This window comes from Moschus berezovskii, chromosome 1, assembly GCF_049115385.1.
Source record: "Moschus berezovskii isolate FMDL1 chromosome 1, NW_MosBer_1.0, whole genome shotgun sequence".
Lineage (NCBI taxonomy): Eukaryota > Metazoa > Chordata > Mammalia > Artiodactyla > Moschidae > Moschus > Moschus berezovskii.
In genome coordinates, this window is record NC_142460.1 from 89104907 (window position 1) to 89130944 (window position 26038).

The 26038-nt window shown below is 41.7% G+C and overlaps 1 protein-coding gene across 2 annotated transcripts in view; it reads left to right on the plus strand.

Moving 5' to 3' along the window:
• Positions 1-21604: 21604 nt before the first annotated feature.
• SEC22A (SEC22 homolog A, vesicle trafficking protein) overlaps positions 21605-26038 on the plus strand; it is a 105643-nt gene continuing 101209 nt past the window's right edge. The window contains exons 1-2 of one of the 2 annotated variants that reach the window (XM_055395444.2): positions 21666-21708; positions 23901-23995. In XM_055395444.2, the coding sequence (XP_055251419.1) occupies positions 23991-23995 (5 nt within the window). In that variant the 5' untranslated portion in view covers positions 21666-21708; positions 23901-23990. Of the gene's footprint in view, positions 21709-23900; positions 23996-26038 lie in introns of both variants that reach the window. The other variant, XM_055395511.2, reaches the window with a different exon arrangement.

Sequence of the window (26038 nt, forward strand, 5' to 3'; positions counted from 1 at the left end):
TTAACTTAATATTTTACTATGAGCGCTTCTCTATATTATTTGGCATAACTTTAATAGTTATAGAATATGCCACATTATGGATATACCAATAGTTATTTCATAATGAACATTTGATAGTTTCTATTTGTTGCTATTTTAAAGAATATGTATACATGCATATAAAATATGTCTCATTATATCTCTTGATTGCTTCTTCAGGATAAATTTCTAAAAGGAGGAGGAGTGCAATCTTGGCTCGACACATTGCCAAATTGATTCCTGGAAATACTGAATTCATTTGCACTTTTACCAGAAGGAGATCAAAATGAATGAGCTTCCCAGGTAGCTCAGTGGTAAAGAATCTGTCTGCCGATGCAGGAGATGCACGGGACATGGGTTCGATCCCTCGGTTGGGAATATCCCATGGAGGAGGGTGGCAATCCATTCCAGTACTCTTGCTGGGAAAATCCCATGGACAGAGGAGCCTGGTGGTCTACAGTCCATGAGGTCACAAAGAGTCAAACTCGACTGAGCACCTGTGATGAAACTTCAACCATTCCACTGTGGCCAGTAGCTTAAATTCTACTTTAAATAGAAAATAAAAAGAAGCCAAAATAATAAGCAGGAATCTATTTAATGGGCAAAAATGTTTTCCTTTTTAAAATTTGTATTTATTTGATTGTTATTATAGTTGGAAAAATTATATTTTTATTTCAGTTTGTAGTTTAAAAAAGAACATTTCCCTCCATAAAATTATAACTTTTTAATATTATATCAATATTTGTTTCATAGTTAAATTGTACCATTTGTCTTTAAAATGTCTTTTCTCGTTTGTTTAAAACAAAATCCAACCCAAGACCAGATGTTGAACCTGAATATTATGTTTCTTTAGATAAGCTCAGTTCAGTTCAGTTCAGTCGCTCAGTCGTGTCCGACTCTCCGCGACCCCATGAATCACAGCACGCCAGGCCTCCCTGTCCATCACCAACCCCCGGAGTACACTCAAACTCATGTCCACAGAATCGGTGATGCCATCCAGCCATCTCATTCTCCGTCGTCCCCTTCTCCCCCCGCCCCCAACCTTTCCCAGCATCAGAGTCTTTTCCAGTGAGTCAACTCGTCGCATGAGGTGGCCAAAGTATTGCAGTTTCAGCTTTAGCATCAGTCCCTCCAATGAACATCCACGGTTGATCTCCTTTAGAATGGTCTGGTTGGATCTCCTTGCAGTATAAGGGACTCTCAAGAGTCTTCTCCAACACCACAGTTCAAAAGCATCGATTCTTCGGCGATCAGCCTTCTTCACAGTCCAACTCTCACATCCATACATGACCACGGGAAAAACCATTGCCTTGACTAGACGGACCTTGGTTGGCAAAGTAATGTCTCTGCTTTTTAATATACTATCAAGGTTGGTCATAACTTTCCTTCCAAGGAGCAAGCGTCTTTTAATTTCATGGCTGCAATCAGCATCTGCAGTGATTTTGGAGCCCAAAAAAATAAAGTCTGACACTGTTTCCACTGTTTTTCCATCAATTTCCCATGAAGTGATGGGACCAGATGCCATGATCTTTGTTTTCTGAATGTTGAGCTTCAAGCCAACCTTTTCACTACAGTTCCTTTATTTCTCTTTCTTTTCCCCTCTTGTTTTCTTCCTTTCTCGCTCTCTCTTTTATGTATTGACTTTTGAAGAGATTTGGTCAGTTGTCTGTAGAATGTTTTGTTTTTCCATATTTGCCTTATTTCCCTGCAGTGCTGTTCACTTTGATCCTCTGTTCCCTTTATTTTCTGTAAATGAGGAGCTGGATCTAAAGGCATGAGATTTAAGCTAAACATTTTTGGAAAGAATACATCACAAGTGTTGTCTATTTCTTATTGCATCATATTAGCAGTCTGACCAATAACATCTTGTGGTTAGTCATTAGGAATGTTAAGGTTGACCCCTGATAACAGTAGTAGCAACCTTCTCCCTCCATTTCCCTTTTGCAACTGCACAGTAATCTCTGTGGTGCCCCTGAGCACTGGAGGGGTACTTTCTGTTAAATAGAGCTTTCTCTCATCAACTGGGACCACTTGTTTATTCTGAAATGCAAGGACTAGGAAGGTAAGAAATCTCATTTTTTCCCTTTAATTACCCCTTAAATATTTGTTTGCCACTTACAATAGTTCTTTGGTGAATGATCTTCTTAGTGCCTTGCCTGTTTGCAATGAAAATGTTCCTAATTCTCTTGGCATACACTTTCCTCAGTTTATTGTCTGGTTTTTAATTTTACTTGCTTTCAGGTACACATTTTATATTTTTATTTAATTTTTTCTTCATTGTTTTCATGCTTAGAAATCCTTTTCTATCCCAAAGCCAGATCCACCTTTATCTTCCTATAGTTGCTTTAATAGTTGATTTTTTTTTTTTAAAAAAAGCTATAAAATATGCTTATTTTTTAAAGCACCATTAAAAAAAAATTTCAGGATGCATTTATTTTACTATTCCTCTGCTTAAAGTCATTCAGTTCCTGCAGGATAAAAGTCAAACCTGGCAACTTGGCATATCAGCTCTTTGGAATCTGGCCTTTCCTTTGGCTTTATTTCCCATCTACATTCTAGCAACAGAAGGTCACTTGCAATCCCCTGAATTGTTAATGCTGTTCCATGTGTTTATGCCTTTACAAGTATGGAGTCCCTTCTCCATGACCCACCACAGCTTGCCTGATTAATTTCTCTTCTTCCTCTTTATCACCTCTTTCTGTTAAAAGTTTTCTGTGTTTCCCTGCAGCTTAGTTAGTCACCCCTTTGTGATCCTCCAGAGCCTCTCTGTCATATTTTTATTGACATTTATGTTATTGGATTATCATTGTCTTTATACATATTTCTCTCCCCATCCTGACTGTGAGTGCCTCAAAGGGGAGGACTGTATCGTATTCACCATTGTGACTGCCAGCACACAGAGGGCACACAATTTGTTGAATGTGTGAAAGGTTAATGAAAATACAGTTTTGGACAATAAACCAGATAAACAGTTTGCAAAAGTGATGGGAACCACATTTCCGGAGTGGTGGAAATGTCATTTCAGAATTTCCAAGGTATAAGATGCTTTCCCTCCCTCCGTTTCTAAGAAATAGGGCTATCAAAGACTTCGCTAACCTAAAAGAAAAATAGCTTCATATAAATATGACATGTATGTGTGTTAAGGATGGCTTTTGATGTGCAGTGTTAGTGACAAAGAAATGATGTCATAGTGGCAAAGCTACCGATACAACTGCAATGCTGGGCAATCCTTGCTCTCTGGCTTCCCTAGCCCCTCTGTCCTGCAGCTCTTTATTCTTGGTTCTGCAGTGCTGCCATGCAAGACTCAGACACACTACCCCCAAATGCAAATCTGCACTTCCTTCCCCACCAGGTCTACCTGGGGCCTTGCAGTATAAGGGTCTCCCTTAGATGGCTGGCTGCATAGAGGATCAGCACTGTTTATCTGTCCCTCGTTAACAGTTAAAAAAAAAAAACCGAGGCCTTCCGTAGAACTGGCTCATAAAGCAATAGAGCAGTCTCAAACTGCTGCTGCTGCTGCTAAGTCACTTCAGCCGTGTCCGACTCTGTGCGACCCCATAGACGGAAGCCCACCAGGCTCCCCAGTCCCTGGGATTCTCCAGGCAAGAACACTGGAGTGGGTTGCCATTTCCTTCTCCAATGTGTGAAAGTGAAAAGTGAAAGTGAAGTCGCTCAGTCATGTCCGACCATTAGTGACCCCATGGACTGCAGCCTACCAGGCTCCTCCATCCATGGGATTTTCTAGAGTACTGGAGTGGTTTGCCATTGCCTTCTCTGAGTCTCAAACTAGGGCATGTAAAATGTTTAAAAATATGGGATGAAGACAGTACTAGAGATGATCCTGATTTCTATACTATGAAAAAGGAATGGAATCCAACAGTGCTATCCAATAGAAATAGAATGCAAACCATATAATTTTAAATATTTAGTAGCCATCTTTAAGGAAAAGAAATGTAAAATTAACTATGATAACATATTTTAACCCACATATTAGCATACTATGATTTCAGTGCATATAAATTTTAAAGTTCTACATTGCTTCAATTTTAAAATAAAAACTTAGATTTAACTAAAGTAAAATAAAAATGGTTAATATTGGTGCATTTATTATTGATACAATGCTATTGATACTATTTAGTATTGATACAGTACTATTGATACTATCTAATCCATTCTCCATATTCAAATATTATTGGTTGTTCAAATAATGTTCTTCGTGGCTATTTCTTCCCACAGTCCAGAATCTATTTTAGAATCGTATATTGCATTTAGTTGTCATGTTTCTTTAGTTTCTCTGAAACTGGAAAATAATCTCAGCCTTTCCAGACATTGAGATTTTTGAAGTGCATGGGCCAGTTGCTACGAAGAGTGTCCTTTAATTTGGGGTTGATGTTTCCATATGATTATTTTCATGTGTTGCATTTTTGATAAGCATCCCACAGAAAATCTGTGTGTCTGCTATAGACACAGGGACTCCCTGCCAGAATCTGCCTCAAGGGAGGACTTGTAGAATTTTACGGACTAAATGTTTGTCTCCCTTTGTTGAAGACTTACCCCACATGTAATGGTATTAGGAGATGATATATTGAGGTTTAGTTAAAGTCATGAGAGTGGTGCTCCTATGGTGGGATCATTATCCTTATAAGAAATAAGGAGCTCACCAGAGCTCACTCTCCTACTATACAAGGATATCGTAAGACAAGAGGACTTGTCATGTACCTTCAGGGAGAATGGTCAGAAGATAGGCTCTAGCCAATAGATGCTCTATTGTCAGCCTCAGTTTCAGAGAGAAATCTTATGTGATGTCATGTCCATCTCGAGAAGTCCACATATGGTGACTTGTGAGGCACGGATATCAAAGCCTGGCCATCTGATTTGACACAGGACACTATAATAGGTGGTACTTGTTCCAGAACTCCTGCTAGACTGACTGAGCACTCCTTTGTTAGATCTGCATCACAGTTCAACTCATTCCTCTGCCAATACTGTTTCTTTCTCTTCCCTTCACAGGTGTTGGTCCCTAATAAACATTTCATACCCCAAACTCTACTTAGTGCCTACTTTCAAAGAACACAACCCATGATGATAAGAGAAATGGGATATTGAAAAAATAAAAAGGTAATAATAAAAAGTGTTTAATATGGAATCATTTACCACCTGGCTGGGGATATTAATAGATGAAAAATTTGACAGTACCACTTGTTAAAGTCTTTAGCAGTGGTAAGTTGAGACGTAAATAGGTGGAAGGGAATATTTACAAGCAGGTACAATGTATAAGACATTCAAGATATATGGAGAAAATGAAAGCTATGAGGGCAGTGCATTGGATGGCTCTTGCTGATTGCCACTGAGGTTCTATATAGAAATATAATATACAGCTAAAGTTGAATAACAGGCAATTGAAAACCAGGTGTGAAAGTTAGAGGACCACTTTGATTACATATTTAAAAAAAGGAAAATCTCATCTCTAGCAAGACTGCAGAGAAAGCCCAGGAGAAAGCCAAGGGTTTAAGAAGTTAAAAGCCAATAAAGGCAGGACTGCTTTGCCAAGGTCAGACTCCTGGTCAGGAAACACTGGTTGGGACCCAGGGAGATGGTCCACATGTGTAGAGGACCCCAAAGTTTTTGCAGCCCTATCCCACTCCTGTCTCTTCTGATCCTTCTGAGCCTGCGTAAGTGGCTGTGCGCCAACCCTCCACATTATGAGTTGGTACCTGACCCTCAAAGGCAGTATCTGCTCCTGGGCCTATCCTATTGGTCACCAGGCCTATGATGAAGCTTCAGTGAAGGTATAACCCAGCTGAGGACATGGTGAGCCTAGGAAGGAAGGAAAGGAGCTGTGCACCAAGGGAGCTGCAAGATCCAGCCAACAGTTATCAGACGGAGCAGGGTAGTCCATGTGTGACTGGGTTCTAAGGCTGCTTAATCTAAGGGGTCCGAGTAAAAAATTGGATAGAGAAGAGTTAGACTCGGGAATACCTTCCTGAGATTCAGGATTTAACACACAGCAAGAACCCAGGATGCCAGGAGGTGAGCATTCAGCCCTTGGATGGCTCCTTCAAGTGTGGTTCACACAGTACAGTTGACACACTGGAATGGCAGGAGAGGACGGGATGGAACGTGGAAGTGAGCATGCTGGAATGGTTACACTATGTGTGACTGCAAGAGTTGCCAGATGATATGTTCTTGGAAAGGCCCAGAGGAATGAGCTGTGGTGCACTGTTCAGAGGCTCAGCAGGTCTTTCTCTGTCAGCAAGGGTTGATGGCGGCAGAAGTCATAATAAAATTTGGTTTACTGATATTACAAGACCCTAAGCAAACAGAGGCCAAGTGTTGATGTTTAACAGCCAAATGCCAGGGTGAGACCGTGATGACTATAACGGTCTGCAAAATTAGAGTGGCAGTCTGCTGGCCTGACCACAAAGAATTATAAGAAATGGTTAATAGAATGTGATCTTCATTGGGGCAAAATAGATGGGCAGCTGACTAAATACTACTCATCTTTCACTAATAGAAAACTGGGAGGCTGAGTGTACTCACCCCACAAAAAACTCATGATTCCTGATCATGACTATCATGATTCCTTGTATCCCTAGTAGGAACAATACATAAGTCTGGGTACCAAGGGGTAGAAGCAGGTTGGCATCTCTTATTATGACTCTTAATGACGGATCAAGGGACTTCATATTTCTTGTCTCCATAACCCTGGGCTCTGAGAGGTTTGAGTTCTTGGTCTCCACATGTTTGGCAGGTGATACAAGATCCTAGGGGATTATGAACTATGGCTGCTCCCTGAGCACTTTGAATTCCTGTGTCCAGGGACCAGGCAAGAAGAGGGTCACTGTCTTGTCAGGGATCACGGAGCATCAGGAGGAGGCTGGGCTGCTTTTTTACACAACTGAGGCAGGGACGAATGTGTGTAGAATGCAGGCTTCCCACTTGGGAGCCTCAGAGTACTGCATTGCCCAACTGTGACTGTAAAACCACAGCTGGAGCAGGGCATGATGACCAGGGGATGAACATCTGGGTCATTCCACTGGTAAGGCACTGAGGCCAGCAGAGTTGGAAATGGAAGATGAAGACAATTAGAATGAAAAGCGAAGGGGGATGATGTGATGTATCAGTTGTAGCTTGTCTCCCTCCCTTCCTTCCTCTAAATTTGCCCTCTGAAAGAGATCCACCATATTTCTGGAGAAGTGGGTTGGTTGACAACAAGGTGTTGACTGTGATAGACACAGAGCTAAGATGCCTAGACCTCCCCTCTCCCCACCCCACCAATGAAGAAAATGCTGCCCATCTTTAGTGAGTGAAGACCCTTCAGCATCTGCATCAGCTACAAGAGTACGGCCTCATCTGGGGTCACACCCTTCCCAGGGCAGCCTGCCTCTGGTCCCTGAATGAGGTGGGACTATAGAAGTGGTTATTTTGGCCCACATAGGACACTCCGATAAGCAACACTCACTCCAGAGCTACCCATTGGATCAGGAGAAGTCTGAATTGTGGTGTAAACTCTTATCCCGTGTCCACTCTGTTTTCCTTCATAGGTGTTAATCGCTAATACACATCCTACACTTCAAACTCTGGCTCCAAAGAACTCACTTTCTGACTGTCCTTTTCAGTGCATCACATCGGGAAGCAAGCATATAAAGTCACTTGGTGATTTGGTGGCATCTGCCAGGTTTCTCCATTATAAAATTCCTGGTTTTCCCTTTGTTTACTAGGCAATTTGGGGAGATGTTTTAAGATATATAAATATCTTGTTCTTCATTTTAATTCTGTCTACTTAGATTCGGATTGGCATCCACTAATAATTTTCTAAGTCTATCATTCTTTCTGCATTTGTTACTTGGCATTCTACTGTAAGGAAAAGCTTTCCTTCCTCATTTATCTATATCTATCATCTATGATTTAAATTTATATCAGTATGGACTCACGGACTTCCCTGGTAGCTCAGCTGGTAAACAATCTGCCTGCAATGCAGGAGACTCTGATTTGACTCCTGGGTCAGGAAGATCCCCTGGAGGAGGGATAGGCTACCCACTCCAGTATTCTTGAGCTTTCCTGGTGGCTCAGTTGGTAAAGAATCCACCTGCAGTGTTGGAGACTTGGGTTCAATCCCTGGGTTGGGAAGATCCCCTGGAGGAGGGCATGGCAACCCACTACAGTATTCTTGCCTGGAGAATCCCCATGGACAGAGGAGCCTGGAGGGTACAGTGCATGGGGTTGCAAAGAGTCAGACATGACTAAGCACATAGACTCACAGATTATTTGTTTCACTATTTATTCTACTCAAGGGGAATTATATAAAAAATGACAGCTATTGTTCGGTTTGAGACTATGATATTGTCCCAGATAGGATCAGAGGAAATCCTTCAAAATGGCTCCTATGTCTTAGATACGTCTCTGTCATTCTTTGACACTTCTTTGTTTTCTGGCGCAATATGATCCAGGCGCCTATTATTCTTTCTGTGCTGTAGGCCTGAGATCAACCTTTTCCCCAAAGACTTCTGGTCCCTTTTAGTGGAAATGGCATTTTGTTCTCTTATTTTTAGGTAACTCCATTATTTTTAAGTCACATTAGATAACTCCTTATTTTTAACTCTCTTTCTTGAATGAGTAACCTGCCTTCCATCCTTCTCAGTGTATTGGTTTCTTTGTTCAAGCCTAGAAAAGACAAAAATAATTTCAGATTGCTAGTTAGACTTCAATATTTATATGTCACTTTTTTCTTTTGAGGTAAATTTACACGCAATGAGATGCAAAAATCTTAAGTGTACCATTTAGTGAGTTCTGAATAATTCATACGCCTGTGAAAACCAAATCCCTATCAAGATAACAGAACCTTATCACCACCCTAAAAATGTCCCTCATATTGCTTTCTAATTAACCCAACCACTAAAGGCAAGCATTTTTCTGATTTTCTTTTCACTATATATTATTTTTATTTGTTTAGACTCTCATTTAAGTGGAAAGATACAGAATGTATTTTTTAGTATTTGGTTTCTTTTGCTCCACTAATATTTTAAAATTTATTTTTATGGCCCAAGAGTATGGTATAGCTTAGTGAATAGTGCATGTGTACTCAAAAAGAATGTTTATCCTGTTGTTGTTTGCCATTATTTCACCTTCATACTTTGAAAGTCATTAAGACAGTGTGGTAGTGGCACAGAAACAGAAATATAGATCAATGTAACAAGTTAGAAAGACCAGAGATTAAACCCAAGCACCTATGAACATCTTACCTTTGACGAGGAAGGCAAGAATATATGAGAAAAAGTAGTCTGTTCAGTAAGCAGTGCTGGGAAAATTGGACAGTTATGTGTAAAAGAATGAAATTAGTACACATCCTAACACCATACACAAAGGTAAAATCAAAATGGATTAAGACCTAAATGTAAGACCAGAAACTCTAAAACTCTTAAAGGGAAATATAGGCAGAACACTCTTAGACATAAATCACAGCAAGATACTCTATAACCCACCTTCTAGAATAATGGAAATAAAAACAAAGGGAATCTAATTAAACTTAAAGGTTTTTTTCACAGCAAAGGAAACCATAAACAAGATGAAAAGACAACCCTCAGAATGGGAGAAAATAATTGCAAATGAAGCAATTGATAAATGATTAATCTCCAAAATTTACAAGCAGCTCAGGCAACTCAATATCAGAAAAACAAACAACCCAATCAAAAAATGGGGAGAAGACCTAAACAGACATTTCTCCAATAAGACATACAGATGGTTAATAAACATTAAAAAGTGCTCAATATCACTTATTATGAATAGAGAAATGAAAATGAAAATGACGATGAGATGCCACCTCACACCAGTCAGTATGTCCATCATCAAAAAATCTACAAACAATAAATTCTGGAGAGGATGTAGAAAAAAAGGACCTCTTGAACTGTTGGTGGGAGTGTAAATACAGCCACTATGGAGAACAGTATGGAGATATCTTTAAAAGCTAAGATTAAACTACCATATGACTCAGCAATCCTACTATTGGGCACATACCGTCAGTTCAGTTCAGTCGCTCAGTCGTGTCCAACTCTTTGCGACCCCATGAATCACAGCACGCCAGGTCTCCCTGTCCATCACCAACTCCCGGAGTTCACTCAAACTCATGTCTATCGAGTCAGTGATGCCATCCAGCCATCTCATTCTCTGTCGTCCCCATCTCCTCCCGCCCCCAATCCCTCCCAGCATCAGAGTCTTTTCCAGTGAGGCAACTCGTCGCATGAGGTGGCCAAAGTATTGGAGCTTCAGCTTTAGCATCAGTCTATCCAATGAACACCCAGGATTGATCTCCTTCAGAATGGAATGGTTGGATCTCCTTGCAGTCCAAGGGACTCTCAAGAGTGTTCTCCAGCATCACAGTTCAAAAGCATCAATTCTTCGGCGATCAGCTTTCTTCACAGTCCAACTCTCACATCCATACATGACCACAGGAAAAACCATAGCCTTGATTAGACGGACCTTTGTTGGCAAAGTAATGTCTTTGCTTTTTAATATGCTATCTAGGTTGGTCATAACTTTCCTTCCAAGGAGTAAGCGTCTTTTAATTTCATGGCTACAATCAGCATGTGCAGTGATTTTGGAGCCCAAAAAAGTAAAGTCTGACACTCTTTCCACTGTTTCCCCATCTATTTCCCATGAAGTGATGGGATCATATACCATGATCTTCGTTTTCTGAATGTTGAGCTTCAAGCCAAACTTTTCACTCTCCTCTTTCACTTTCATCAAGAGGCCTTTGAGTTCCTCTTCACTTTCTGCCATAAGGGTGGTGCCATCTGCATATCTGAGGTTATTGATATTTCTCCCAGCAATCTTGATTCCAGCTTGTGCTTCTTCCAGCCCAGCGTTCCTCATGAGGTACTCTGCATATAAGTTAAATAAGCAGGGTGACAATATACAACCTTTACGTACTCCTTTTCCTATTTGGAACCAGTCTGTTGTTCCATGTCCAGTTCTCACTGTTGCTTCCTGACCTGCATACAGGTTTCTCAAGAGGCAGGTCAGGTGGTCTGGTATTCCCATCTCTTTCAGAATGTTCCACAGTTTATTGTGATCCGCACAGTCAAAGGCTTTGGCATAGTCAATGAAGGAGAAATAGATATTTTTCTGGAACTCTCTTGCTTTCTCCATGATCCAGTGGATGTTGGCAATTTGATCTCTGGTGCCTCTGCCTTTTCTAAAACCTGCTTGAACATCTGGAAGTTCACGGTTCACATATTGCTGAAGACTGGCTTGGAGAATTTTGAGCATGACTTTACTAGCGTGTGAGATGAGTGCAACTGTGCGGTAGTTTGAGCATTCTTTGGCATTACCTTTCTTTGGGATTGGAGTGAAGACTGACCTTTTCCAGTCCTGTGGCCACTGCTGAGTTTTCCAAATTTGCTGGCATATTGAGTGCAGCACTTTCACAGCATCATCTTTCAGGATTTGAAATAGCTCAACTGGAATTCCATCACCTCCACTAACTTTGTTCATCGTGATGCTCTCTAAGGCCCACTTGACTTCACATTCCAAGATGTCTGGTTCCAGGTGAGTGATCACGCCATTGTGATTATCTTCGTCTTGAAGATCATTTTTGTACAGTTCTTCTGTGTATTCTTGCCACCTCTTCTTAATATCTTCTGCTTCTGTTATGTCCAACCATTTCTGTCCTTTATCGAGCCCATCTATGCATGAAATGTTCCCTTGATATCTGTAATTTTCTTGAAAAGATCTCTTGTGTTTTCTATTCTGTTGTTTTCCTCTATTTCTTTGCATTGATCGCTGAGGAAGGCTTTCTTATCTCTCCTTGCTATTCTTTGGAACTTTTCATTCAGATGCTTATATCTTTCCTTTTCTCCTTTGCTTTTCGCTTCTCTTCTTTTCACAGCTATTTGTAAGGCCTCCTCAGACAGCCATTTTGCTTTTTTGCATTTCTTTTCCATGGGGATGGTCTTGGTCCCTGTCTCCTGTACAATGTCACGAACCTCCATCCAGAGTTCATCAGGCACTCTATCTATCAGATCTGCTGCTGCTGCTAAGCCACTTCAGTCGTGTCCGACTCTGTGTGACCCCATAGACAGAAGCCCACCAGGGTCTCCCATCCCTGGGATTCTCTAAGCAAGAACACTGGAGTGGGTTGCCATTTCCCTCTATCAGATCTAGTACCTTAAATCTATTTCTCACTTCCACTGTATAATCATAAGGGATTTGATTTAGGTACTATCTGAATGGTCTAGTAGTTTTCCCTACTTTCTTCAATTTCAGTCTGAATTTGGCAATAAGGAGTTCATGATCTGAGCCACAGTCAGCTCCTGGTCTTGTTTTTGCTAACTGTATAGAGCTTCTCCATCTTTGGCTGCAAAGGATATAATCAATCTGATTTCGGTGTTGACCATCTGGTGATGTCCATGTGTAGAGTCTTCTCTTGTGTTGCTGGAAGAGGGTGTTTGCTATGACCAGTGAGTCTCTTGGCAAAACTCTATTAGCCTTTGCCCTGCTTCATTTTGTGCTCCAAGGCCAAATTTGCCTGTTACTCCAGGTGTTTCTTGACTTCCTATTTTTGCATTCCAGTCCCCTATAATGAAAAGGACATCTTTTTTGGGTGTTAGTTCTAAAAGGTCTTGTAGGTCTTCATAGAACTGTTCAACTTCGGCTTCTTCAGCATTACTGGTTGGGGCATAGACTTGGATTACTGTAATATTGAATGGTTTGCCTTGGAAACGAACAGAAATCATTCTGTCGTTTTTGAGATTGAATCCAAGTACTGCATTTAGGACTCTTTTGTTGACCATGATGGCTACTCCATTTCTTCTAAGGGATTCCTGCCCACAGTAGTAGATACAATGGTCATCTGAGTTAAATTCACTCATTCCAGTCCATTTTAGTTCACTGATTCCTAGAATGTCGACATTCACTCTTGCCATCTCCTGTTTGACCACTTCCAATTTGCCTTGATTCATGGACCTAACATTCCAGGTTCCTATGCAATATTGCTCTTTATAGCATCGGCACATACCTTAGAAAACCACAATTCTAAAAGACACAATCACTCTGATGTTCATTGCAGTACTATTTACGATAGCCAGGACATGGAAGCAACTTAGATGTCCATCAACAGATAATGGATAAAGAAGATGGACACACACACATACACACACACACACATATATAATATATATACAATGGGATATTCAGCTCAGTTTCAGTTCAGTCTCTCAGTCATGTCCAACTCTTTGCGACTCTATGAATCAAAGCACGCTAGGCCTCCCTGTCCATCACCAACTCCTGGACTTCACTCAAACTCATGTCTAATGAGTCGGTGATGCCATCAAGCCATCTCATTCTCTGTCGTCCCCTTCTCCTCCTGCCCCCAATCCCTCCCAGCATCAGAGTCTTTTCCAGTGAGTCATCTCTTTGCATGAGGTGGCCAAAGTATTGGAGTTTCAGCTTTAGCATCACCCAGGACTGATCTCCTTTAGGATGGACTGGTTGGACCTCCTTGCAGTCCAAGGGACTCTCAAGAGTGTTCTCCAGCATCACAGTTCAAAAGCATCAATTCTTCGGCGATCAGCCTTCTTCACAGTCCAACTCTCACATCCATACATGACCACAGGAAAAACCATAGCCTTGACTAGATGGACCTTAGTTGGCAAAGTAATGTCTCTGCTTTTTAATATGCTATCTAGGTTGGTCATAACTTTCCTTCCAAGGATTAAGTGTCCCTTAATTTCCTGGCTGCAATCAGCATCTGCAGTGATTTTGGAGCCCAAAAAAATAAAGTCTGACACTTGTTTCCACTGTTTCCCCCTCTATTTCCCATGAAGTGATGGGACCAGATGCCATGATCTTTGTTTTCTGAATGTTGAGCTTCAAGCCAACTTTTTCACTCTCCTTTTTCACTTTCATCAAGAGACTTTTTAGTTCCTCCTCACTTTTTGCCATACGGGTGGTGTCATCTGCATATCTGAGGTTATTGATATTTCTCCCGGCAGTCTTGATTCCAGTTTGTGCTTCTTCCAATTCAGCTTTCCTCATGATGTACTCTGCATATAAATTAAATAGGCAGGGTGACAATATACAACCTTGATGTACTCCTTTTCCTATTTGGAACCAGTCTGTTGTTCCATGTCCAGTTCTCACTGTTGCTTCCTGACCTGCATACAGGTTTCTCAAGAGGCAGGTCAGGTGGTCTGGTATTCCCATCTCTTTCAGAATGTTCCACAGTTTATTGTGATCCACACAATGATATTACTCAGTCATAAAAAGGAACAAATCTGAGTCAGTTCTAGTGAGGTGGATGAACCTAGAGCCTGTTATACAGAGTGAAGTAAGTCAGAAAGAGAAAAACAAATATTGTATATTAACACATATGTATGGAATCTAGAAAAATGGTACTGATTAACCTATTTGTAGGGCAGCAATAGAGATGCAGACATTAGAGGACAGACTTGTGGACACAGTTGAGCAAGGAGAGAATGGGGTGAATTGAGAGCGTAGCATTGAAACATATACATTCAGGTCAGTTCAGTTCAGTTCAGTCACTCAGTCGTGTCCGACTCTCTGCGACCCCATGAATCACAGCACGCCAGGCCTCCCTGTCCATCACCAACTCCCGGAGTACACTCAAACTCATGTCCACAGAGTCGGTGATGCCATCCAGCCATCTCACTCTCTGTTGTCCCCTTCTCTTCCCGCCTCCAAACCTTCCCAGCATCAGAGTCTTTTCCAGTGAGTCAACTCGTCGCATGAGGTGGCCAAAGTATTGCAGTTTCAGATTTAGCATCAGTTCTTCCAATGAAGACCCAGGATTGATCTCCTTTAGAATGGACTGGTTGGATCTCCTTGCAGTATAAGGGACTCTCAAGAGTCTTCTCCAACACCACAGTTCAAAAGCATCGATTCTTCAGCGATCAGCTTTCTTCACAGTCCAACTGTCACATCCATACACGACCACGGGAAAAACCATTGCCTTGACTAGACGGACCTTGGTTGGCAAAGTAATGTCTCTGGTTTTCAATATACTATCAAGGTTGGTCATAACTTTCCTTCCAAGGAGCAAGCGTCTTTTAATTTCATGGCTGCAATCAGCATCTGCAGTGATTTTGGAGCCCAAAAAAATAAAGTCTGACACTGTTTCCACTGTTTTTCCATCAATTTCCCATGAAGTGATGGGACCAGATGCCATGATCTTTGTTTTCTGAATGTTGAGCTTCAAGCCAACTTTTTCACTCTCCTTTTTCACTTTCATCAAGAGACTTTTTAGTTCCTCCTCACTTTTTGCCATACGGGTGGTGTCATCTGCATATCTGAGGTTATTGATATTTCTCCCGGCAGTCTTGATTCCAGTTTGTGCTTCTTCCAATTCAGCTTTCCTCATGATGTACTCTGCATATAAATTAAATAGGCAGGGTGACAATATACAACCTTGATGTACTCCTTTTCCTATTTGGAACCAGTCTGTTGTTCCATGTCCAGTTCTCACTGTTGCTTCCTGACCTGCATACAGGTTTCTCAAGAGGCAGGTCAGGTGGTCTGGTATTCCCATCTCTTTCAGAATGTTCCACAGTTTATTGTGATCCACACAATGATATTACTCAGTCATAAAAAGGAACAAATCTGAGTCAGTTCTAGTGAGGTGGATGAACCTAGAGCCTGTTATACAGAGTGAAGTAAGTCAGAAAGAGAAAAACAAATATTGTATATTAACACATATGTATGGAATCTAGAAAAATGGTACTGATTAACCTATTTGTAGGGCAGCAATAGAGATGCAGACATTAGAGGACAGACTTGTGGACACAGTTGAGCAAGGAGAGAATGGGGTGAATTGAGAGCGTAGCATTGAAACATATACATTCAGGTCAGTTCAGTTCAGTTCAGTCACTCAGTCGTGTCCGACTCTCTGCGACCCCATGAATCACAGCACGCCAGGCCTCCCTGTCCATCACCAACTCCCGGAGTACACTCAAACTCATGTCCACAGAGTCGGTGATGCCATCCAGCCATCTCACTCTCTGTTGTCCCCTTCTCTTCCCGCCTCCAAACCTTCCCAGCATCAGAGTCTTTTCCAGTGAGTCAACTCGTCGCATGAGGTGGCCAAAGTATTGCAGTTTCAGATTTAGCATCAGTTCTTCCAATGAAGACCCAGGATTGATCTCCTTTAGAATGGACTGGTTGGATCTCCTTGCAGTATAAGGGACTCTCAAGAGTCTTCTCCAACACCACAGTTCAAAAGCATCGATTCTTCAGTGATCAGCTTTCTTCACAGTCCAACTGTCACATCCATACACGACCACGGGAAAAACCATTGCCTTGACTAGACGGACCTTGGTTGGCAAAGTAATGTCTCTGGTTTTCAATATACTATCAAGGTTGGTCATAACTTTCCTTCCAAGAAGCAAGGGTCTTTTAATTTCATGGCTGCAATCAGCATCTGCAGTGATTTTGGAGCCCAAAAAAATAAAGTCTGACACTGTTTCCACTGTTTTTCCATCAATTTCCCATGAAGTGATGGGACCAGATGCCATGATCTTTGTTTTCTGAATGTTGAGCTTCAAGCCAACCTTTTCACTCTCCTCTTTCACTTTCATCAAGAGGCTTTTGAGTTCCTCTTCACTTTCTGCCATAAGGGTGGTGTCATCTGCATATCTGAGGTTATTGATATTTCTCCCGGCAATACCATATGTAAAATAGACAGTAGGAATTTGATATATAACACAGGGAGCTCAACCTGGGGCTCTATAACAACCTACAGGGGTGGGATGATGGGGTAGGTGGGAGGGAGGTTCAAGAGGGAGGGGACATATGTATACCTATGGCTGATTCATGTTGATGTATGGCAGAAACCAACACAACATTGTAAACCAATTACCCTCCAATTAAAAATAAGTAAATTAAAAAAATTGTGGCTTACAGTCTCTCTGATTCTTAGTAGTAATTCTTTTTCTCTGTATACACTGTGGCTGTTTCTCCAGTTGTTTCTAATTTTTTCTTTTAATTATTTATTTTCAGCAGTTTTGTGTAATGTGCATTGATGAAGATTCTTTGTGTTTATCCTCTTTAGGGTTGGTTTGATTTCTTGATACTGTGGATTTCTACTTTTCATTAAGTTTAAAAAAGTTTTGGTTGTTATTTCATCAAATATTTTAAAATCACCTCTCCTCTCTTTCTGGGTCTCTGATTATACATGTTCTAGGTAACTTGGTATTGTCTTGTAGGTCACTAAGTCTCTTTTAATTTTCTTTTCAACTTTTATTCTCTTTGTGCTTTGGTATAGATAATTCTTTTTGTACTATTTTCTCATTCACAGATCTTTTTTTCTATATAACTAAGCTGTTTTTAAGGTCATCCAGTGAAGTTTTCATTTTAGATACTGTATTTTTCTGCCCTAAAAGTTCTATTTGGTTATTTTTATAGCTTTCATTTCTTGTGTTTTCCTTTAAATTCCTGGCTACATTTTTAACAGCTGTTTTAAGTCCTCTGATAAATTCGTTATCATTATCATTTCTGGGTGCATTGACTAATTTTTCTCCTGTTTATGACTCACATTTTCCTTCTTCTTCATGTAATTCAGTTCAGTTCAGTCGTTCAGTCGTGTCTGACTCTTTGTGACCCCATGGACAGCAGCACATCAGGCTTCCCTATGCATCACCAACTCCCAGAGTTTACCCAAACTGATGTCCATTGAGTCGGTGATGCCATCCAGCCATCTCATCCTCTGTCATCCCTTTCTCCTCCTGCCTTCAATCTTTCCCAGCATCAGGGTCTTTTCAAATGAGTCAGCTCTTCGCATCAGGTGGCCAAAGTATTGGAGTTTCAGCTTCAACAGCAGTCCTTCCAATGAACACCCAGGACTGATCTCCTTTAGGATGGACTGGTTGGATCTCCTTGCAGTCCAAGGACTCTCAAGAGTCTTCTCCAACACCACAGTTCAAAAGCATCAATTCTTTGGCACTCAGCTTTCTTTATAGTCCAGCTCTCACATCCATACATGACTACTGGAAAAACCATAACTTTGACTAGACGGACCTTTGTTGGCAAAGTAATGTCCCTTCTTTTTAATATGCTGTCTAGTTTGATCATAGCTTTTCTTCCAAGGAGTGAGCATTTTTTAATTTCATGGCTGCAGTCACCATCTGCAGTGATTTTGGAGCCCAAGAATATAAAGTCAGCCACTGTTTCCACTGTTTCCCCATCTATTTGCCAGGAAGTGATGGGACCAGATGCCATGATCTTTGTTTTCTGAATGTTGAGCTTTAAGCCAACTTTTTCACTCTCCTCTTTCACTTCCATCAAGAGACTCTTTTGTTCTTCTTCACTTTCTGCCATAAAGGTGGTGTCATCTTCATATTTGAGGTTGTTGAGATTTCTTCCGGCAAACTTGATTCCCGCTTGTGCTTAATGCAGCCTGGCGTTTCTCATGATGTACTCTGCATATAAGTTACATAAGCAGGGTGACAGTATACAGCCTTGACGTATTCCTTTCCCTATTTGGAACCAGTCTGTTGTTTCATGTCCAGTTCTAACTATTGCTTCCCAACCTGCATACAGATTTCTCAAGAGGCAGGTCAGGTGGTCTGGTATTCCCATCTCTTTCAAAATTTTCCACAGTTTATTGTGATCCACACAGTCAAAGGCTTTAGTGTAGTCAACAAAGCAGAAATAGATGTTTTTCTGGAACTCTCTCGCTTTTTTGATGATCCAGCGGATGTTGGCAATTTGATCTCTGGTTCCTCTGCCTTTTCTAAAACCAGCTTGAACATCTGAAAGTTCATGTATTGCTGAAGTCTGGCTTGGAGAATTTTGAGCATTACTTTGCTAGCATGTGAGATGAGTGCAATTGTGTGGTAGTTTGAGCATTCTTTGGCATTGCTTTTCTTTGGGATTGGAATGAAAACTGACCTTTGGATACTGGACATTATGGGTGCTACATTGTTTAGTGCCTGGATTTTGTTGTCCTTAAAGATTATTAAGTTTCATTCAGTGAAGCACTTCATTTACTTGTGGGTAAATTTTCTGTTTTGTTTGAGTGAGTCTAGAATAGCTTTTACTCTTGGGCTAATTTAGCCTTATCTCTAAACTGTGGCCATTCTGAGGTTTTCTTACCAAATGCCCTATTTGTTTAATAAGGTTTTTCCATTCCAGTTGGTCAGAACTTCAATGTTTCCAAACTTTGTTTAAGATCTAGTAGTTGTACAGCTTGTAGTTCCCACAGTAGTTGTTATTTAACAAGCCTCCTGGAGTCTCATTAAAGCTATGCCAAAGATTCAAGGAGACTCATGTATATTAATCCGTTCTCTGCCCTGTAAATTTCAGTTGCCTCCATCTCTCATAATTCAAATTTCACTCTCCTCAGTTAGAGAGAGTACTGTGTTTTGCTTAGCTTTCTTTGATCCTGTGCTTTGGAAAATACCACCAGAAAGAAAATCTGGGGGCATCTTTGGGCTCATCTTATTTGCTTTCCTTCTTTCTAGGATCACAGTTCTACTGTGCCTACTGTCCAATGTCTGAAGACACTTGTCTCATAGATTTGGTTCAGTTTTCTATTGTTTGTGGTAGTTTAGTTTGGTACCAGTCACTTATTTATGGCTGGATCACCATAACATTTTAAAAATACAAAATTTCTATTGAATAATAAGATGCATACTAAAAATTGTATATCTTAAGTGTACAATTTGATGAATTTTCTTTTCTTTTTTTTGCCTTCTCCATGTCGCATTCAGGATCTTAGTTCCTTGATCAGGGATTGAACCTGTGCCCTCTGCAGTAGAAGCAGGGAGAGTTCCCACTGGATTGCCATGGAATTCCCAATCTCATAAATTTTCATTAATCAAACACACTAATGTAATTAACATCCAGATCAAACATTACTAGAACCCCAGAAGCCCCCTAGGGGCCTTTTCCAAACCTTAATGCCACCTAATGGTAACCAACAGTCTAACTTCTATTACCATATATTATTTTTGTCCCTGTTTGATTGTTATATAAGTAGAATCAAGTAGTATACAGTTTCTGTGTCTGGCTTGTATCAGTCAGTTTTACAGTTGTGAGATTCATCCATGTTTTGTATGTAGTTGTTGATCATTCTCTTTCCTGTACACTGTTCTACTATGTGAATATTCCAAAGTTTATTTATCCTATGAGAATTCTTATATATGTGGTATATTCTTATATATGTTTATGGTAAACATATGAATACATTTCTGTTGCATATATATCTAGGAGTGGAATTGCTTGGTTAACCCACTCCAACAACCAGCAAATTTATATAATTAGTCCAGACATTGCTTCTGGACTTCAGACTTACATCTCCAAATCTTTTTGACATCTCCACATACAAGCATGTCCAACTAAATACGTCCAAGACCATTTGCTCTTCCTTCTAGGTTCCCTGAGTCAGTAAATGGGTTCTTAATTCATCTAGTAAGTTATGGAGTCATCCTTAATGCTCTACTTTTTTTTTCATCCTAGGGAAACCAATTCATTATTACATCCTTTGGATTCCACCTCTAATTTATAAATAAGTATTTCAAAATTATCCAAATCTTTCTGTCTCTAGTGTTATTACCCTAGTTCAAGCCACCATCATCTCTGGCCTTGACTAATGTAACTGCCTCCAAACTAGACTTTCAGTAAGCCCTTCTCTCCTCTTTCAAACTATTCCCCACAAACAGCCTAAGTGAGAGTTTATTAATAACTATGTAAATCTGACCCTACTTAACACCTATTAGCTGCCCATTGACCTTAAGATACATTCCAAAATACAGTCTAAAATTTATAATGTGGCCAGGAAGAGCCTGCATAGTCTGGCCTCTGATTCATTTCAACTCGTTTGCTCCTACACCTCAACCCCACTGACTTCCTTTCAGTGATATGTTCCTAGAACACATCAAATTCTTTCATGCCCCAGCAATCTCAAACATAATATTCCTTGCAACATTCTTAAAGGTTCTTTCACGTGCCTGGAGCTTCAAAGGCACTTCTTCAAAGAGCTCTTCCCCCGTAGTCCTGATTAATCTATCGTTGCACTCACTAATTTTCCTTCATAGAACTGATCACAATTTATAATTACGTAATGTTTATGCTTTAACATCTCTTGCTCCTATTACACATTAGACCCACCGAATGTTATATGCACTCCTATAACCCAATGCCTAACACTGTGCTTGGCACATAGTATTCAGTCAGTAAGTGCTTGTTTAATAATGCATGACCGATGCAAAAGCTGGGATGGACTGTAGGAACAGCATCTGGCATTTCTTTGTCAAGGTTGGATGCCTTCCCGGGCGTGGTAATAATGGGACAGGTCCTTTTCTTGTTCACTCAGAGGCGGGCTTTCATGCTCCTTCGATAAGTGTTTCCTGCAGGGCCGCATAAGAAACAAACTACCTGCAGGTACAGGCGGCAGACGGGAGATCAGCCTTATTTGCGAGGGACAGTATAATCAGTCAGTCCAGGACTTGCTACTCTCTTGGCGTAGAAGCGTGAAAAGCTGTCAATCTCCCCTGGAGAGGGCGGGTAAGTGTGTCCTTCCCCCAGAACCTGATTGGCCTGAGCAAACGGAGCGGGGGCGGGGCTTGATCCCGCTGGGTGCCAGCCACGTTGCACGCGGGGCTGCCCCGCGGAGAGGCCACTCCCCGGCCCACAGTGCACTGCGAAGCGCGTCACTCGGAGCGGCGGGTCTCGGCTCGACAGGTACGACCCGGCCCCTCCCAGTCCTCGTTCGTCCCTTTTTGGGGTCGCTCGAACCCCTCATCTGCCGCTCCCCTCTCTCTCCCGGTCTCCTGCCACGGTCCTGACCCTCGCCGTTGGGACTACAAACCTACCTACCTCTGGCGGGAACTAAGTTCGTAGCGTGGGAGCGGAGTCGTCGGAGTCGTGGGGCTTTGGAGGGGTGGGATTGCTGGGACTTCGTTCCCTTCAACTTGGATCACTGGGGCCGCGCGAACGGCGGTTGCCCTTCGGCTGACCTGCCGGGATATCGGGCAGCTTGGGCAGGGGGCCGAGGAGGGAGGGACAGTCGCTCTTAGCTGCCAGCGGTTAAGCGGCGTTCCCTGGCGCCCAGGTGTCAGAAACACGGTGGCCCTCCTAGGCTGTTTAGGTGGCCCAGAGAGCTTGACATGGCACTTCCTATTTTCTTTCAGGCAGGGTTACTTTGCTTTTTTGTGAGGTAATTCAACCTCAATGCTAATTCAAGCACTGAACCCAGAGATTTGCCCGCGTTGGCTCACACAAACCTAAGGTCCTGTTAATGGCACCTAGGAAACGATGTGACATAAGGGAGACCTAAGCAATTGGCTCGACAGGTAGATGAGGGTTCCGGAATAAGAGGCTGAGGCCCGGCTGCCTTTAATCTCTCTGACAGTGAAAACAGCAGCTTTGGCCCGCCCCGCCCCGCCCCGTTTAGTTTCCTGGATCATCCACCTGGGGCAGTGGGAAAGCTTGAGAATCAGTTCCTTCTATGCTTTGCTTCAGCCAAGGCAAAGCCTAAGGATGAAGTGTCAGCCACCAGAAGGGAGATGATGGGATCCCAGCTAACAAGTGGAACAACCACTGCTTAAAACTCTCTGAGTCACTTTGCAGGTTACTGGCATTTGTTCAGGTGCTAAGATAATGGTTTCCCTGGTGGCTCAGATGGTAAAGAATCTGCCTGCAACGTGGGAGACCTGGGTTTGATCCCTGGGTCAGGAAGATCCCCTGGAGAAGGGAATGGCAACCCACTCCAGTGTTGTTGCCTGGAGAATTCCATAGGCAGAGGAGCCTGGCAGACTACAGCCTATAGAGTTGTAGAGTCAGACAGGACTGAGTGACCAAGCACACAACACAACCCTAACTTAAGGGGCATCTGGGCATTTTCTATACTGAGAACCATAATTAGTTTAGTGTGTGTGTGTGTATAAAGTGATTATAGAGTGTTAGTCTTGTCTGACTCTTTGTTATCCCATGGATTGTAGCCCACCAGACTCTTCTGTCCATAGGATTCTCCAGGCAAGAATACTGGAGTGGGTTGCCATTTCCTCCTTCAGGGGATCTTCCCCACTCAAGGATCGAACTTGGGTCTCCTGCATTGCAGGCAGATTCTTTACCATCTGAGCCACCATGAAAGCCCGTGTGTACATTCAGTTCAGTTCAGTAGCTCAGTCGTGTCCGACTCTTTGCGACCCCATGAATCACAGCACGCCAGGCCTCCCTGTCCATCACCAACTCCCGGAGTTCACCCAAACTCATGTCCATCGAGTTGGTGATGCCATCCAGCCATCTCATTCTCTGTCGTCCCCATCTCCTCCCACCCCCAATCCCTCCCAGCATCAGTCTCTTTTCCAGTGAGTCAACTCGTGTGTACATAACTGACTCTTAAAAATCTTTAGTGTATTTTATACTGGTGTATTAATGGAGCCTGCAGTTCAGTTCAGCTGCTTAGTCGTGTCCAACTCTTTGCGACTCCATGAACTGCAGCACACCAGGCTTTCCTGTCCATCACCAACTCCCAGAGCTTTCTCAAACTCATGTTCATTGAGTCAGTGATGCCATCCAACCATCTCATCCTCTGTTGTTCCCTTCTCCTTTTGCCTACAATCTTTCCCAGCTTCAGGCTCTTTTCCAGTGAGTCTAGGTCTTAACAAACAAGTACTTTTGACCTTCCTGTCCATGTAGTTGAGTTGCTGCTGCTGCTGTTGCTTCAGTCGTGTCCGACCCTGTGCGAACCCATAGATGGCAGCCCACCAGGTTCCCCTGTCCCTGGGATTCTCCAGGCAAGAACACTGGAGTGGGTTAGCATTTCCTTCTCCAATGTAGTTGAGTAAGAAGCTTACATATGTTGAGAGGCAACATTTCAGAGTGTGGTTAGAATTATGCTTGAGTTTAATTCTGTCACTTGCTTGTTTCAGGATTGAATAGATTACTTTTCTGGGCTTGAATTTCCTCAGAGATAAAATGGAACGGATAATAACTACCTCACAAGTTATTGGAAGGCTTAAATGAGGTAATATGTATAAAGTGGTAAATAGAGGACAGTCACTAATAATAACAAACACTTAATATTGCACTTTCAGTCTGCAAGGTGATGTTTCAGGTTCCTTACATGTTCTTATGTGGTAGATACTATTAGTACCTTTAAACAGTCCTATGAGATAGGTGCTATTGGTAGTCAAAATTGACAGATGAGGATATTGAGCATAAAAAGACAAAGTTTGCCCAAGTTTACACAATTACTAAATGGTAGAGCCAGTTTTTGAACCCAGGTAATTTAGTTCCATAGTACACACTGTAATCTATAATACTATACTATATAGTATATAAGCTATTTTTAAAAATTATTATTTCAGAATGAGTAGCTAATTCTTGTATCACTGGCTTCTTGCCCCTTGTTGATTATAGGAGGAGCACAGTGATGTGGAGATATACAAGAGACTTAGGTTTAAGCACTGCCATATATTAGCAGTGTGACACTGAGGAAGGTTTCCTTATCTGTAAAATGGAGGTTATACCTCCCTCACTCTTCATGAACTGTTACACAAGTTATTGATGCAATTGAGTATGTGTTGAAGGCCTTCCTCCTAGATGTGTGTATGATCTACTCTGGAGCTGGAGTTCTTATGCATACTATGCAATACAAGTACCTATAATAAAAATACCAAAGGCTGTTGATAAGATGGGGGGCACAGATAAAGCTGCAGAATAAACTCTGGTTGTTCTTGCTACCCTTTCCACCTCTTTTCAGGCTCTATCTCACAAGTGCCTTCCTGATAACCTATGGCTGCATGAAGTACTTCTTGTTTCACTCAATCTTGCCCCAGCCCAGTGTATCACAATTAGTATAATTTCTTTCTCCAAAACTGCATCCCAGTTCCCAGATCTCAGCTAGTACTTTTTAAAAAAATTAACTTTTTAATTTTAATTGGAGGCTAATTACTTTACAATATTGTAGTGGTTTTTGCCAAACATCGACATGAATCAGCCATGGGTGCACATGTGTTCCCCATCCAGAACCCCCCTCCCACATCCCTTCCCACCCCATCCCCCAGGGTCATCACAGTGCACCAGCCTTGAGCACCCTCTCTCATGCATTGAACCTGGACTGGTGATCTGCTTTACATATGATAATATACACGTTTCAACCCTACCCTCTCAAATCATCCCACCCTTGCCTTCTCCCACAGAGTCCAAAAGACTGTTCTTTACATATGTGTCTCTTGCTGTCTTGCATATAGGTTCATTGTTATCATCTTTCTAAATTCCATATATATGCATTAGTATACTGTATTGGTGATTTTCTTTCTGACTTACTTCACTCTGTATGATAGGCTCCAGTTTCATCCACCTCATTAGAACGGATTCAAATGTATTCTTTTTAATGGCTGAGTAATATTCTGTTGTGTATGTGTACCACAGTTTTCTTGTCTGTTTGTCTGTAGGTTGCTTCCATGTCCTGGCTACTGTAAACAGTGCTGTGGTGAACATTGGGGTACATGTATCTCTTTCAATTCTGGTTTCCTCGGTGTGTATGCTCAGCAGTGGGATTGCTGGGTTGTATGGCAGTTCTATTTCCAGTTTTGTAAGGAATCTCCACACTGTTCTCCAAAGTGGCTGTACTAGTTTGCATTCCCACCAACAGTGTAAGAGGGTTCCCTTTTTTCCACACCCTCTCCAGCCTTTATTGTTTGAAGACTTTTTGATTGCAGCCATTCTGACTGGCATGAGATGGTACCTCATTGTGGTTTTGAATTGCATTTCTCTGATAATGAATGATGTTGAGCATCTTTTCATGTGTTTGTTAGCCATCTGTATGTCTTCTTTGGAGAAATGTCTATTTAGTTCTTTGGCCCATTTTTTGACTGGGTCATTTATTTTTCTGGAATTGAGCTGCAGGAACTGCTTGTATTATTTTTGAGATTAATTCTTTGTCAGTTGCTTCATTTGCTATTATTTTCTCCCATTCTGAAGGCTGTCTTTTTACCTTGCTTATAGTTTCCTTCGTTGTGCAAAAGCTTTTAAGTTTAATTAGTTTATTAAATCAAAATTTGTT